The 15,319-nt window shown below is 44.9% G+C and overlaps 1 protein-coding gene across 2 annotated transcripts in view; it reads right to left on the bottom strand.

Annotated features, from left to right (window-relative positions):
* The window catches only part of FGF14 (fibroblast growth factor 14), a 700,508-nt gene extending 685,457 nt beyond the window's left edge, over positions 1 to 15,051 (bottom strand). For both annotated transcript variants that reach the window (XM_062195261.1, XM_062195262.1), the window contains exon 1: positions 14,844 to 15,051. In XM_062195261.1, coding sequence (XP_062051245.1) covers positions 14,844 to 15,051 — 208 coding nt within the window. The remainder of the gene's footprint in view (positions 1 to 14,843) is intronic.
* Between the last annotated feature and the right edge of the window lie 268 nt (positions 15,052 to 15,319).

Raw genomic sequence — 15,319 nt, 5'->3', positions numbered from 1 at the left:
TGTCATCTCTAACAAGGATCTTAGCGCTAAATCAAAGAAACCACAACTGCTGAGTACAAGATATCATTAGTTACATTGTTTGTAAAGTTTGAGTGATCATTAAGAACTTATCTTGAGGCTGGCACTGTGGCATAGCAGGTAGGGCTGCCGACTGTAGTGCTGGCATCCCGTATGGGTGCTGGTTTGAGTCCTGGCTGTTCCACTCCTGATCCAGCTCTCTGCTATGGACTGGGAAAGCAGTAGAGAATAGCCCACGTCCTTGGGTCAATGCACCCACGTGGAAGACCCGTAAGAAGTTCCTGGCTCCGGAAGACATAGGAAACCTAAACAGACCCATAACTGACACAGAAATTGAAACAGTAATAAAGGCCCTCCCAACAAAGAAAAGCCCAGGACCAGATGGATTCACCGCTGAGTTCTACCAGACATTTAGAGAAGAACTAACTCCAATTATTCTCAAACTATTCAGAACAATCGAAAAAGAAGGAATCCTCCCAAATTCTTTCTATGAAGCCAGCATCACCTTAATTCCTAAGCCGGAAAAAGATGCAGCATTGAAAGAGAATTACAGACCAATATCCCTGATGAACATAGATGCAAAAATCCTCAATAAAATTCTGGCCAATAGAATGCAACAACACATCAGAAAGATCATCCACCCAGACCAAGTGGGATTCATCCCCGGTATGCAGGGATGGTTCAACATTCGCAAAACAATCAACGTAATACACTACATTAACAGACTGCAGAAGAAAAACCATATGATTCTCTCAATAGACGCAGAGAAAGCATTTGATAAAATACAACACCCTTTCATGATGAAAACTCTAAGCAAACTGGGTATGGAAGGAACATTCCTTAATACAATCAAAGCAATATATGAAAAACCCACGGCCAACATCCTATTGAATGGGGAAAAGTTGGAAGCATTTCCGCTGAAATCTGGTACCAGACAGGGATGCCCACTCTCACCACTGCTATTCAATATAGTTCTGGAAGTTTTAGCTAGAGCTATTAGGCAAGAAAAAGAAATTAAAGGGATACAAATCGGGAAGGAAGAAGTCAAACTATCCCTCTTTGCAGATGATATGATTCTTTATTTAGGGGACCCAAAGAACTCTACTAAGAGACTATTGGAACTCATCGAAGAGTTTGGCAAAGTAGCAGGATATAAAATCAATCCACAAAAATCAACAGCCTTTGTATACACAGGCAATGCCACGGCTGAGGAAGAACTTCTAAAATCAATCCCATTCACAATAGCCACAAAAACAATCAAATACCTTGGAATAAACTTAACCAAGGACGTTAAAGAACTCTATGATGAAAACTACAAAACCTTAAAGAAAGAAATAAAAGAGGATACCAAAAAATGGAGAAATCTTCCATGCTCATGGATTGGAAGAATCAATATCATCAAAATGTCTATTCTCCCAAAAGCAATTTATACATTCAATGCAATACCAATCAAGATACCGAAGACATTCTTCTTAGATCTGGAAAAAATGATACTGAAATTCATATGGAGAAACAGAAGACCTCGAATAGCCAAAGCTATCTTGTACAACAAAAACAAAGCCGGAGGCATCACAATCCCAGATTTCAGGGCATACTACAGGGCAGTTGTTATCAAAACAGCATGGTACTGGTACAGAAACAGATGGATAGACCAATGGAACAGAATAGAAACACCAGAAATCAATCCAAACATCTACAGCCAACTTATATTTGATCAAAGATCCAAAACTAATCCCTGGAATAAGGACAGTCTATTCAATAAATGGTGCTGGCAAAACTGGATTTCCATGTGCAGAAGCTTGAAGCAAGACCCATACCTTTCACCTTACACAAAAATTCACTCAACGTGGATTAAAGACTTAAATCTACGGCCCGAAACCATCAAATTATTAGAGAGCATTGGAAAAACCCTGCAAGATATAGGTACAGGCAAAGACTTTTTGGAAAAGACCCCAGGAGCACAGGCAGTCAAAACAAAAATTAACATTTGGGATTGCATCAAATTGAGAAGTTTCTGTACTTCGAAAGAAACAGTCAGGAAAGTGAAGAGGCAACCGACAGAATGGGAGAAAATATTTGCAAACTATACTACAGATAAAGGGTTGATAACCAGAATCTACAAATAAATCAAGAAAATCCACAACAACAGAAGAAACAACCCACTGAAGAGATGGGCCAAGGACCTCAACAGACACTTCTCAAAAGAAGAAATCCAAATGGCCAACAGACACATGAAAAAATGTTCAAGATCACTAGCAATCAGAGAAATGCAAATCAAAACCACAATGAGGTTTCACCTCACCCCGGTGAGAATGGCTCACATACAGAAATCTACCAACAACAGATGCTGGAGAGGATGTGGGGAAAAAGGGACACTAACCCACTGTTGGTGGGAATGCAAACTGGTTAAGCCATTATGGAAGTCAGTCTGGAGATTCCTCAGAAACCTGAACATAACCCTACCATACAACCCAGCCATCCCACTCCTTGGAATTTACCCAAAGGAAATTAATTTGGCTAATAAAAAAGCCATCTGCACATTAATGTTTATTGCAGCTCAATTCACAATAGCTAAGACCTGGAACCAACCCAAATGCCCATCAACAGTAGACTGGATAAAGAAATTATGGGACATGTACTCTATAGAATACTATACAGCAGTAAGGAACAATGAAACCCAGTCATTTGAAACAAGATGGAGGGATCTGGAAAACATCATGCTGAGTGAATTAAGCCAGTCCCAAAGAGACAAACATCATTTGTTTTCCCTGATTGGCGACAACTAACTGAGCACCAAAGGGGAAACCTGCTGAAATGAAATGGACACTATAAGAAACAATGACCTGATCAGCTTAAGTCCTGACTCTAGATATACAATGTAATACTTTATCCTTATACTTTACGTTTCTGTGTGGGCACAAACTGACGAGCTCTTTACTAATGATATACTGAAGTGATCTTCTGTATATAAAGAGAATTGGAAATGAAAAAAAAAAAAATAACAACCTGGTGTTGAAGGGGAAATGGCATAGAAAGTTAATTAATTCGAAAAAAAAAAAATCATGTGGGTTCTCTGTCTTTAATGTGTTGTACATTGCTATTTGATGCTATAATTAGTAATCCAATGGTAGTTTTTTCACTTTGTATTGCTATATGGGCAAAATGTTGAAAACCTTACCTAATATATGCTAAGCTGATCTTCTGTATACAAAGAGAATTGAAAATGAATCCTTACATGAATGGAAGGGGAGAGAGAGCGGGAGAGGGGAGGGTTGCGGGCGGGAGGGTAGTTACGGGAGGGGGGAAGCCATTGTGACCCATAAGCTGTACTTTGGAAATTTATATTCATTAAATAAAAGTTTAATAAAAAAAAAAAAAAAGAAGTTCCTGGCTCCCTGGCTCCTACTTCAGATCAGCGCAGCTCCGGCCATTGTGGCCATTTAGGGAGTGAACCAGCAAATGGAAGACCTTTCTCTCTCTCTCTCTCTCTCTCTCTCTCTCTCTCTCTCTCTCTCTCTGCCTTGCCTGTTTGTAACTCTGCCTTTCAAATAAATATTAAAAAAAAAAATTAACTGCTCTTATTTTAACCAACGTTATCTTCCTTAAAATACACTTTCACAAATTTTGTGGCATTGACATCCAGGAAACAGAATTCAAATTTTGTATAAGAAAAGAGTAGAATACGGAAATTTATCTCCAAAATGTGTATTCTTAGTAAACTGTTCCTCAGTATACATCTCTATTAAGCAACAATCACCAAAGGTCACTAAATCATATGACCAGTAGCAGAACCAAATAAGCACCTTAGAATTTTTGTAGCAAAACCTCGTGATCCAAGTCAGTGAGATGTTCCTTGTATTCAAATATTTTATGAAACTGCTAGTCCTTCCCAATAGTAGTGTTTCACTAGGAACCATTGCCTTGTAGGCAAATGAATTACTAATAAGAAGATAAAAGTATTGCAAAGTTTGTTTGATATGACACCTTGAATGAAGTACGAAAGCCATTTTTCCCTTATTTAGATACCCAAGGAAGTCATGTGGAGTTAAGAAGTGGCCTCAAATTGCTTAACAAAAATTGAAACTGGGGAATGCCTTCATATTATAGATACATAGTAACATGTTCATTTGGCTTTAGCAACATGCAAAAATAAACAAAGCAGCTACAAGCTGTATTTCCTGTCTTATATTTTCAATCTGCTTAAAAGAGCAGATTGAGGCTATCTCCCTATGACCACAGTGCCTCCCACATCTCACAGTTACACCTTCGATTCCATACATCCTTTCAAGTTTAGAGTAAGCAGTGCCTGTCCTTGTCTACCAGATATATGCCTTCAACTTGTCCTCTCCCAGTAGCTAAGCAATTCTTCTTCGATCCATATCACAGACCCAGAACCATCATCCAAGCTCCCATTTCCCATCTGTAACTTAGAGAAGCAAGGAAGCAAGCACACTTCATTTGACTGCTTTCTTGTTACAAAAATCCTTTCTTCATCCCAGTGCTACTTCTCCCACAGTTACATTGGTCACATTTTCCAACTGTCATCCAGCAATTCTCAATCATGTGACTCCCCTTTTCGGAAATGTTCTCTAGTTCAATTTTTTTAACCACATCTGGTCTAACCCCTCGGCCAGGCTTCTAAACTCCAAAATATGATTCCAGTAACTTTCCCACAAATCCCCAATCATGTACCTTTCACTCTATCCACAGAGAATTCCACCCTTTCACTCACATCATTTCCCTTGCCAAGAATATGCTCATCTCTCCTGCCAACTGAAACATGCAACTGGAGTCAGCTCAGGTCACACTTCTCTAAAAGATTTCCCACTCTTATCCCTTCATCCTATGTGGGTCTTCTAGCAGCTCCCCTATCTATGACTCTCTATACATTTAGCTGAAGTATGTATGGGTCAAAGACTCAATCCTTATAGAATATTTTTAATTCTCTCCCAGTAACGGACATGCAATTACATATTAGTTATTCAGTTAATGCTAAGAGGTCTATGATATAGAATTGTATAATATCTATCCTTTCAAAAACTGCAGGCTCATTTTTAAAGATAATTTCCAAACAACACATACTTTTCTGAATACTGACTACATCATTGGAACAGCATGACAATACTGAGAGAAATGAAAAAGAATGAACTGCCTTGAAGAAACAGATGTAAGTGAAAACTTTCCCATGGCATTTCTGCCTGTCTTGTAACAGCTTTTGTTCCAGACTTTCTTTCCAAACAACTTTGGAATCTAGGGATAGCACCTCCCTCCAGGTTACAGCACAATGATTTTCCTAAAAATACTGCCTTCATACAGGGCAAAGAGTAGGCAGCTTTGCTAGAGGGCCCTTGAAAAACTGGGTGTTATCTAAACTCAGAGTTCCTCAGCTGTGACACATAATCTCTGTGTGCAAGCATCCACGTGGGTCACTCACAATTGCCAAGGGACTGGCTGTTACGAAGCCAGCACTCTCCGGCTAGCTTGTTCTGTCCAGTCACATGCTGCCCTCTGCCATGTTATGAGGCAGCAAGAAGGCCCTCACCGTGCGTGATGTATTACATCCTTGGATTTACCAGCAACCAGAAATGTCAGCTAGATAAATCAACAACCATTATACATTTTCAGAAAATGGACTAAGACAACCTCCATCAAATTTGTTACTGTATCATTAAAATATTGCTAACATTTAGTATCTGTCCCATTTTTCTGAAATATGAGAATTTTTGTAATTTCCATGTGAATTGAAAGATATTTTAATGTAAAAAAGTAAATAATTAACTTTATGAAAAAATGAATTCCTAGGAATCACATCATTTGATAAAGAGGGAAGAAGGAGAATTTTGGGTTACTTTTTCCAATTTGCCTCAACAGGAAGATATCAAAGCAGAATTTTCAGTGTTTAATTAGGAAACTGACTTTGATCTCCTAGAGACAGGGCCCTTTCTTTGCTTAAAAATTACAACTGGTGTACAATAATAACACAACTAAAGATGAGTTTCAGACTCTAAATTAATGACAGGTTTTTTAAGCCTCACAATTAAAGGATATTACTTTGATTTTAGTCCTAAAGTCTTATATTCACATTTTTTAAGTACCATGTTCTTTACACAGGAAGTATAAAAAATGGAGATTACAATTTCTTCTAAACCATACTTTAAGAGGCAGTATTACAGAAAAGGTTACCACACACTTCAGTGATCCACTGTAATTGTGTAGACTACAAAAAATGTTACAGAGGAAAAGGCATTTTAATTACAACTACATTCATTTCTAACTAAAAATCAGGTGCACACACTTACATATGTAAATTCAATAAGGTTCACACTTCCTTATCCTTTCTTGCCAGACCGGAATAGTTAATCTGAAAAGTTGGTTTTTGATTGCACAACTTGACTCCTCAACTGAACAAAGTATTGTATACAAAAACATTTGCAACAAAAAACTATATAGAATTTTTTTTAAAATCATTTAATCTTTATTATAAAGCATTTTTCCCATCCCTAAGTATTTTCAGGTTTGAAGTCACGAAAACGAACTACCCTAAAGCAACTCTCTTGGAGCTATTGAGATTTTCATCTACACAGAGAAATTTGTCAGTTTCTTACTTGCTACTAAAAGATATCTCAGACCCTCAATATAGCCCTTAGCAGAGGTCTCCGTTCTTAGTCCATGTTTGAAGGGGACAGGAATATTCTACTGTCAAACAGTCAAAGCGTTAGCATCAAAGGAGCCATCCAAATCAAAACCCTATTGTTAGAAAACTTTAGCTCCCTACTTCAACTTCTTAACCAAATGGAAACTGGCCACACAAATGGACCCCACTTCCTCTCCAGCACCTTTTTTTCGAATTCAATCATAGCCCAATAGTTTGCTTCCTCTAGGACTCTTCGACCTTCAATCTTGCCCCCACAAAAAGCTGTTCTGCACACTGTGGCCCTACAATTGTCTAAAGGCTGAATCTGATTTTGTCACAGACCCTGACACATGATCAGGTCTTGAGCATCTTGACAACCCTACCATCTGCTACTCCCTACACCCCATAATCTTCTAATCTTCACTTGAAATTGCCATTACTGGTATACACCACACTCTCCTGCTCCAGAGTTTCGGGTATGTTTCTGTTCCTTGGCAACTTGTTCAGAGCCCCTCCCACACAGCCAACTCCTAGTCAGCCTTCATGACTCATGGTTGTTTTATTTCCTTGAAGTGAGGCTTCCATGACCTTTGCTTTGGCTGTGTAGCACCTTTATGCACTCACAGCACAAATCACATCATCAGAACTGACCCAGCTCTTTGTCTCTCCTGCACATGCCTTGAGGGAAGAACCAGAAGTCTGGAAAGATATGGAGGGTATATAATGTCATGCCATCTCCTCCAGCACCAACCACACAACGCCACGAAACGCAGAAGTCGTTCAGATGTCCCTGGTAAAATACACTAAATCTTGAGCCAGGAGAGAAAGTTGTTGGTTTTTGTGCCTGGAAATCCAAAACCAGCCCCTGGAACAGTCACTTTCTCTATCAAGAAGAAAAGTGTCGTAAGTTGCTCACAATCCCTAAGTTGGTCATCTACCTCTCCCTGGTTCTAGAATAAATAGGTAAGATAGTTAACTTGGCCAGCGCTGTGGCTCACTAGGCTAATCCTCCGCCTTGCGGTGCCGGCACACCAGGTTCTAGTCCTGGTCGGGGCACCGGATTCTGTCCCGGTTGCCCCTCTTCCAGGCCAGCTCTCTGCTATGGCCCGGGAGTGCAGTGGAGGATGGCCCAAGTGTTTGGGCCCTGCACCCCATGGGAGACCAGGAGAAGCACCTGGCTCCTGGCTTCGATCAGCGAGGTGCCCCGGCCACGGCGGCCATTGGAGGGTGAACCAACGGCAAAGGAAGACCTTTCTCTCTGTCTCTCTCTCTCACTGTCCACTCTGCCTGTCAAAAAAAAAAAAGATAGTTAACTTGTCCAAGGAGAGAATGCAGAACGGGTGGGAGGGCAGGGAGTCAAGGCTGGTCATCAAGGTCACAGATGCCTAGAGAGCTATGGTTGCGGCCCACTACTCCATGAACACCCTCACTGCAGCAGATGAGGCCAGGAACCCACCCAGGAGTTGCCCTGTCGCTAATGGGGAAGCGGAGACCACAAGGAGCCTTGTCCTCTCCCAGGCCTGAGGCTGGGCACAAGTACCAAGGACCCCAGCCCCTTCCTCCGGCCCACGGCCTTTTCCTGTAAGCCCCCTGGGTCCAGAGCCCGCGGGTGGAGTCGGGCGGGTGAAGGCAGGCCACCTGCGCGCTGGGACCCAACCTGCTTCCCCGCCCTCCGCCTAGAGGGACTCAGGACCAAGGCGCCGGGGGAGCCCACAGCAAACCTGGGCCCTGCCCGCAGCACAGCCTGGCGGCCGCCGCTTCCCAGCCCAGCTCAGCGATTAACGCTCCGAGCTCCACCCGGGCAGCAGACAATCCCGCCATGCAAGTTTCCCTAGAGCAGAGACTTCCTGCCTCCCTCGTTTCCATAACAACGGCTGCAGGGTCCTAGCCAAGCCCTGAGGTCAGAGGTCATCTCCGCGGCAACGGGAACTTCCCGCGCTACGGAGGCTCCAGTGGGCCGCTTCCGCCGCATTGCGTAGCGGAGCCCCCGGCGCACCGAGGCTGGAGCGAGCCAGCGTGGGTCCCAGGGATCCGAGGGAAGAGGCGTGACCAGGGCGTGTGGCCACCGCTTCCCACCTGGAGGAGGCCCGCGCCTGCCCTGCTGGTCCCCCATTGTCAGGGCCCAGCGAGTCCAGTCTCGGCCGGATTACCGAGGACTGGACACCTGGAAGCAGCTCAGAGCTGCAGCGTTGGCCCCTGGCGGCTTTGCAGAAAACAATAATGACATGGTTCTCTGGAAACCGAGGCCTCTGCACGGAGCCCTGGCTTCTGTCAAACTTTGCGGGCCCTGACACAGACTGTGCGCCTCGCAGCCCGGCTCCCGGCTTCAAAGTGGCTCTGGAGAGGAGGAGGCACACAGCGCACCTCGGCTGTTGGAAGTGCAGGGAGCTACGAAGTTGGAGGATGCATGCGTTTACAGCTGCAGAACAAAATAGGACAGCAGGGGCTCCGCTCTAGCCTGTGGCCTCCAGAAGAAGACAGGCCGCCGGGGCGGGGCTGCTTACCCCGAGGAGCGACTCAGCAAGTCCTCCTTTGTAAGGAGGAGAAAAGTAAAGGTTAGGAAACGCAAAGCAAGGAGGCCCTGCCAGGGGTGAACCCAGAGATGTCCTAAGGTCGGCTGTTCTAAGGCCAAGAGCGCCAGCGAGAATGCACTGGGCTGTTGAGTCCGTATTTTTGCAGGAGGTTCAGGGGTGAGGCGCAGATGGTAGGCTGGAGTTTTGAGGTTTAGAACAAGGTATTAAAAACTGTGAGCGAAGGGAATGTTTCCATGCAGTGTTTCAGATCGAAAGTCAGACCCTAAAGCCACTCACAGCTTTTTCCCTTCTTGATTTTATTATTTTTTATCATCTATAAACCAGATTGTTGGTTGGCACTGTTGAGAAGGTATAGACATAGGTGGACTAATCAGATGTACGATAGTCCTACCTTTCTTTGTTTCCAGAGGCACCTATTTTTTCTCACTATTAGTTCATTTTATTAAAATGTATTGAAAACCTGTCGTGTGTTATAAGCAGAGTTTTGGTCAGGACAAAGTGACAAAAGCAGTAGTGCCCAAGAGCTGCTGGGTCATTTCTCAGGTGACCTCAGGTTAGGCAAGCAGAAACCCTCGTGTTGCCTATGAAGCCTGTCTGCATTGTCCCTCCTTCCGCCTTCACGTTCTGAACTTCACTTCGGTTCACCATCCCACATTTTACATTCTGACCGATGTAAAGAAAAAAAAAAAAGTACTTTGTAGCACGTGAAGAATGATACAAGAAAAACACTAGCAGATAGTTGGTCCTTCAAAAGCAGAATAGCAACAACACTATGGCATCTAGATGGAGGAACTAAGAAGTCTCCCTCAGAAAACTCCATGCCCTTCTGTGCCCAGATTCAACCCCTTCAGAACGAAATCTGCTCCACAGCACTGGGCAGGTTGATATGCACTGAGCTAGTTCCCTGATCCACAGTCCTTCCTGGAGGTAAGACTGAATCAAACTCAAAAGCTTTATAAAAAACAGGCACAATGCAATGACTCATTTAAGGCTTAGTAGAGGAGCTTTTGCTATACTTTTCGAACATTCCCAACCCTTTCCTCTTAAGGCATAGGAAATGATTTTGAATAATTGGTTCCATTTTGAGACATCTACATGGTATTTATAGAAAACTTATGAGTCAATCTGAGTGAGGTATGATGCCAAAATGTGCAAAGGAGTGAAAACATTGGTTGTTGTTCTTGTTACCGTATGTATAAAACACTTCACAAAAGTCTCCAATGTTTGTGTTGCTAATACATAGAAGATGGGGTTCGAACATTTTAAAGGAATCGTTCACTTTGGGAAATGTGAAGTATACACAGAATTAGCTTTAGCACCTTCTGAAAGCAATGCATCATTTGAACAAATTTTCTCAGAGATGCTAAGATGAGCACAGGCTGTATGTGGTTACAGCCAAAGAAATATTCATTGTTAAAACTAAGTTTAGATTATCATGTGTTGAATTTTACACTTGTTAATTTGAATATAACTTTCCAAAAAGAAAAATCTACGGCTCTCCCAACAAACACTGGGAAGTCTATTGAAAATGCCATTCCTTGGTTCACGGCGTGCCACTGCTCTGCACAACTAATTTGCTACCTCTGTAACGGAAGCTTCCTGGATGGAGTCCAAGGCCTACTCATATTACATTGAATCCCACATGAAAGCCAAGCATATTAGAAGGAGAAGAACGTTACACCTGTTTGGTGATGCAGCCATGCAGGCTGAATTTGACATCTTCGTGTGATATATACTGTGTTTAGAAATGCGGAGGCTGTAGCCCACGTGTGGCTCACCCAGCTCTACAGGCACCCAGGATGAGTCGGCAGGCTGAGAAGGAGGAGTGAGAAGTGCTTATTCCCTTTTCTTCCTTGTCTCCCTATTTTTTCCCTTCCAAACGCCATGACAGCTCTCAGTATAAAGGAAGTTTAAAAAAAAAAAAAAAAGTTTGAAAACAGCTCAGTTAGTAAAAGGCAAAACAAGCTGAGAGGCACCCAAACAAGCTAGGAGACAAAGTGGTTAACGGGGCTTCCCGAGCTCTGCTTGTTCCCTCACAAAGTTACATGGCAGCCAGGGAGGCCGAGTTCAGAGAAGGAGACACTCGAGGCCAGGAGTCTGTGTGCTGTTCTCAGTGTGTTCTGCAGCACTAGGTCCAGGGCACCTGCCTCGTACCCTTCTTGCCACTGACACTCACACTGAGAGAAATTCTCTTACATCACAACTCACTTCAAGAACCTGTGCTTTTTAGCAGGCCATGGGATTTTAGGGGTGTCATGTGTGTGGTTGAGTGGGTGCATACATTTGATGGTCCATGGCTGCCTTTGTTTGTTTCACGTTATGTGTCTAAACAAATAGCTGTGACATGACCTTAGTGGGTATCTTTATTGGGGACTTTTTCAATGACATTTCTTTTCTTAGCACCCTTTGCTTAAAGAGCAGTGACCCAGATCTTTTCCCAAATTGGCCTGTTAGAAACATTGGTCAGTCCAAACTATCATACCGGGTTAAAGAAAACCTATCAGGCCTCCTCCAGGCAAAATAAGAGCCTCGGACTTAACATTCCCCATTTAATGATTTGCCCAAAATACAATCACCTTGCGTGACTCATACAGTGCAAGCTGAAGCAGGTAACATTTATTCTAAATGCATAGCTATTGCCCTGCTAGGAAAGTAAGGGAAAGTAGGACATTTGATGTGTGTGTGTTCTCTGGCAAGAGTTGTACCATAGGATGTGCAGTGTTTCTTATGAAGATGTCAATTTACTTTATACCGGAGCTTTTTAAGCCATTGTGATTGATTTTTTAAAAGCATTATGTTTTGCCGATACATTCTACATGTTCTTTTCCAGTTATGTTTTACATAAAAACAACTATAAAACACTGTAAGCATTTAGGTAACTAATTAATCATGCTTGAATAGATGGAAAAACTCGGCCCTTAAACTCACAACTCCTATCACCTACTTATTTTCAATCTAGCCAGATTACATAGCCACTGCTCCAATATCCTTCCCAGGAACCTTTGATAAGAGTATCCACACTTGTTGGCAAATTAAAGAATTGGAAATAACCAGAAAAGCATTTCCTAACTTACAAAGATTGGGAAGAAAAATGAATATTTACCTCTGAAATAATAAGAGGGGTTTTATACCAGATTCACTGGTATTTGGCAGTATTCTTTCAGAATTCTTAGTTTGAAACCAGTTAATTGTCCTCTTTTTAGACTTAAGATAACATAATAGGTAGTAGGCAGTCTGTTCTTTTGGTTTTAACAGTTAAGAGGATTTCAGACTTTGCTTTATTTTAATTACCCAATTAACTTCTTAGTTGCACTGCTACCTTGGGATCAAAAACCTGGCCATGATTTTAGACTTCATGTTAATAGCAGAGGGAGAACAGAAGTCACCAAGTTTAACACTCAAAGGGGATGGCTGGGCACAGGTTGGGATCAACTTTGAGGAGTGAGACAGTGTAACATTAGTGTCCCACTTTTAAATATCAAGGTTCCAACTTGTGGGTTGGACCTCTCATTTCTGGTGACCTAAGACTCAACCATTCTAAGAGCTGATGATGTTGTTAGACACGCTTTGAGTTAACCCATCACTTGGGATGCAAGTACTTTAGCATGCGTGCACTGCAAAATAAATTGCTCTAAAAATAATTGAGCAACTTCCAAAATGCCTCAGAAACAAACAAAAAACATAATGACTACATCCAGAAAAGATGAAAAGTAGGTAGAGGAGGTGTAATGTGAAGATAGTAGATAGTACACTGGGGGGAAACTCGTATTGTTTACGAAATAATTATAAAGCCCTGCAAAGAAACTCACTGTTAGCACTGATTTCAGACACGCCAGTACCATAGAAAGACTGACTTACAGGTGCCCAAACAGTAGAGGGGAAAACAAGGTGTTGGCCTCATTCCTTTCTCAGAGGGGAGCTAGATCTTGTCACCAGACACTAGGGGGCTTGACAAAGCCACTCTTTTCACCAAGTGAAGCATCAGCCCCTCCTTCCCAGCTGCCACTCTCCCCTTGCCCGGCTGTAGGGGTCTTGCAAAAGGGTCTTCCCATTAGGCCGTGAGATGCAAGTGCTGGGTGAGCTGCTGGGGTACCCCGCGCCGGATCGCAAGTGTGGCTGGTTAGAGGACCATGCTGCTCCCCTGTGAAGGGGTCGGGGCGTCATCTCAGAGTTGCTGGAGGCCCCGGAGAAGAGCACAAGGACAGGGGACAGCCGAGGGCTGGCTGGAAGGGGTGTAGTGCAGGCGAGAGCGCGGGGGTGAGGATTCCGGGGCAGTGGCAGTCCACTGCGGCACGGGGCCCGCCTGGCCGCCAGCGGCTACCCCTAGAGCCTGACACAGCCCCGCACCGTCCCAGCCAGGGGCCGCCTGGACCACGCAGCACCGCGCCACGGGATCCCTTGGACCGCATCCCTGGCGGCGGCCGAGGGCGCTCAGCCTCCACCCCGCCCACCGGAGCCTCCTCCGCAGCCCCCTCCTCAGAGCTAGGGTTCACTCGCCCAGCTGAAGCTCCGGGTGTCAGGGCGACCGCCGAGAGCCGTGATCTACGGCACCGCAGTGCCGGACCTCCAGCACCCGGGATGCCACTGCGGGATGACCGGCCCCCGCCCCCCATCCCCACCCCTCCTCCCACCACGGCCCAAGACGCCCCCACGCCAGGTCCTGGACCCCTTCCCCACCCTGAATGGAGCCAGGGGACACCAGGCATCCCTGACTGCCGGCTAGCGGGGTTCGGGGAAAGGCTGCGCTCGGCCGCCGCCGCCACGCAGCCCTCCGGCCTGGCCTCGTCCGGGTGGCTCGCCCCCCTCCCCAAACTCCCCAGACTGAGACTCTGAGAAGTGAGCCTCTGGGGTCCCACATCCCAGGATCGCCCGCATTTGCCTTTCTTATGTAATGCGCTGAAAGTGTCCCTGTGGGCGCTCTTTGGCCCCGGGGTGCCTGACCCTCGGGAAGCTCAAAGCCAGCACCGGGGCCCAGGGTTTGTCCTGCAGTGGGACCACTTCCTAGAGGGGCAGATTTCTATCCCGCCCGGCAGAGGGGCCGGGCTGTGGCCCGCAGGCGGGAGCCGGGCTTCGCCACCCCCAGGGGCCGGCTGTGGAGGGAGGCAGACGCGGGGAATGAGTTAATCCTCGGGCGGGCGCCGGGAGCCAGACGGGGGCGGGAGGCGGGGGCTGACGGAGGAGCGGGGCCGCCAGGGAGGGGGCCGCTTTGACTTCGGCAGAGGTGATGGGGTGGCGGATATTGTGCAAGCTCATCACAAAGTCTGGAGCCGAGCCGTGTCCCCCGCACCTGCAGCACGAGTGCGTTTTCCTGGCGACTACCGAAGCTTAAAGCCATGGTCCTCTGATTGTCCACCAAGCACAGGCAACCCAAATACATTACAAAAAAAAAAAAAAAGTTTCCTCCTCCCTCCTACTGATGGATTGTGTCACAGCCAAGAGCTGCCGATAACGGTTTGGGGGTTCGCAGCCGCGGATCCAGCTGTTACTTGTTTATTCATGCAACACCTCTAGATTCAAAACCGTCCTGCTGGCTTGTGTGTTCCCCTGCCTTCCTGCGTAGAACTGCAGAGCTAGCTCCATGAGCAACAGACAGGTTATTATGAGGAAAAACACCATAGCCATAATGATAAGAATAACACGATGCACGTTTTGCTTACCAGTTGGGGTCTTGTTTTTCTTAAGACTCTTGCCACAAAGACACTGCAGCATATGCGTTCCTTTGCTGAAAATGTTCCAAAGAAACCACATTGATTTGGGCGAAAAGCAATCCAGCAGCTTAGACACCCTGAGAAAGAACAGATCCTTGTGGTTGCATAATAATAATTTGAAATCAGTTCTCCTGAAGAGGGGTACCGGTTTTACCATAGGAAAAACGATAATATTCCGGATCTTCTCCCAGTTCTTTCCCCTCACGTGGTCTATTTCTTTGAGACTTCTCAGTGATTGTTTTTTTTCGGCCAGGGTGAAGGATTTATTCCCCCCTTGGTCACCACTGGATTCTTACCAAAGGCTTGGAAAAAAATCCTTTTTCAGCATGAAGCCCAACAAAAAAAGCAAAGAAATCCCAACTGAGACCAGAACTAAGCTGGGAGCACAGGAACGCACTAAAGGTCCCCAAAGAGAAAACCATAGC

This window comes from Lepus europaeus, chromosome 6 (genome assembly GCF_033115175.1).
Source record: "Lepus europaeus isolate LE1 chromosome 6, mLepTim1.pri, whole genome shotgun sequence".
In the NCBI taxonomy this organism is placed as follows: domain Eukaryota; kingdom Metazoa; phylum Chordata; class Mammalia; order Lagomorpha; family Leporidae; genus Lepus; species Lepus europaeus.
This window is presented reverse-complemented; position numbering and strand designations above follow the sequence as displayed.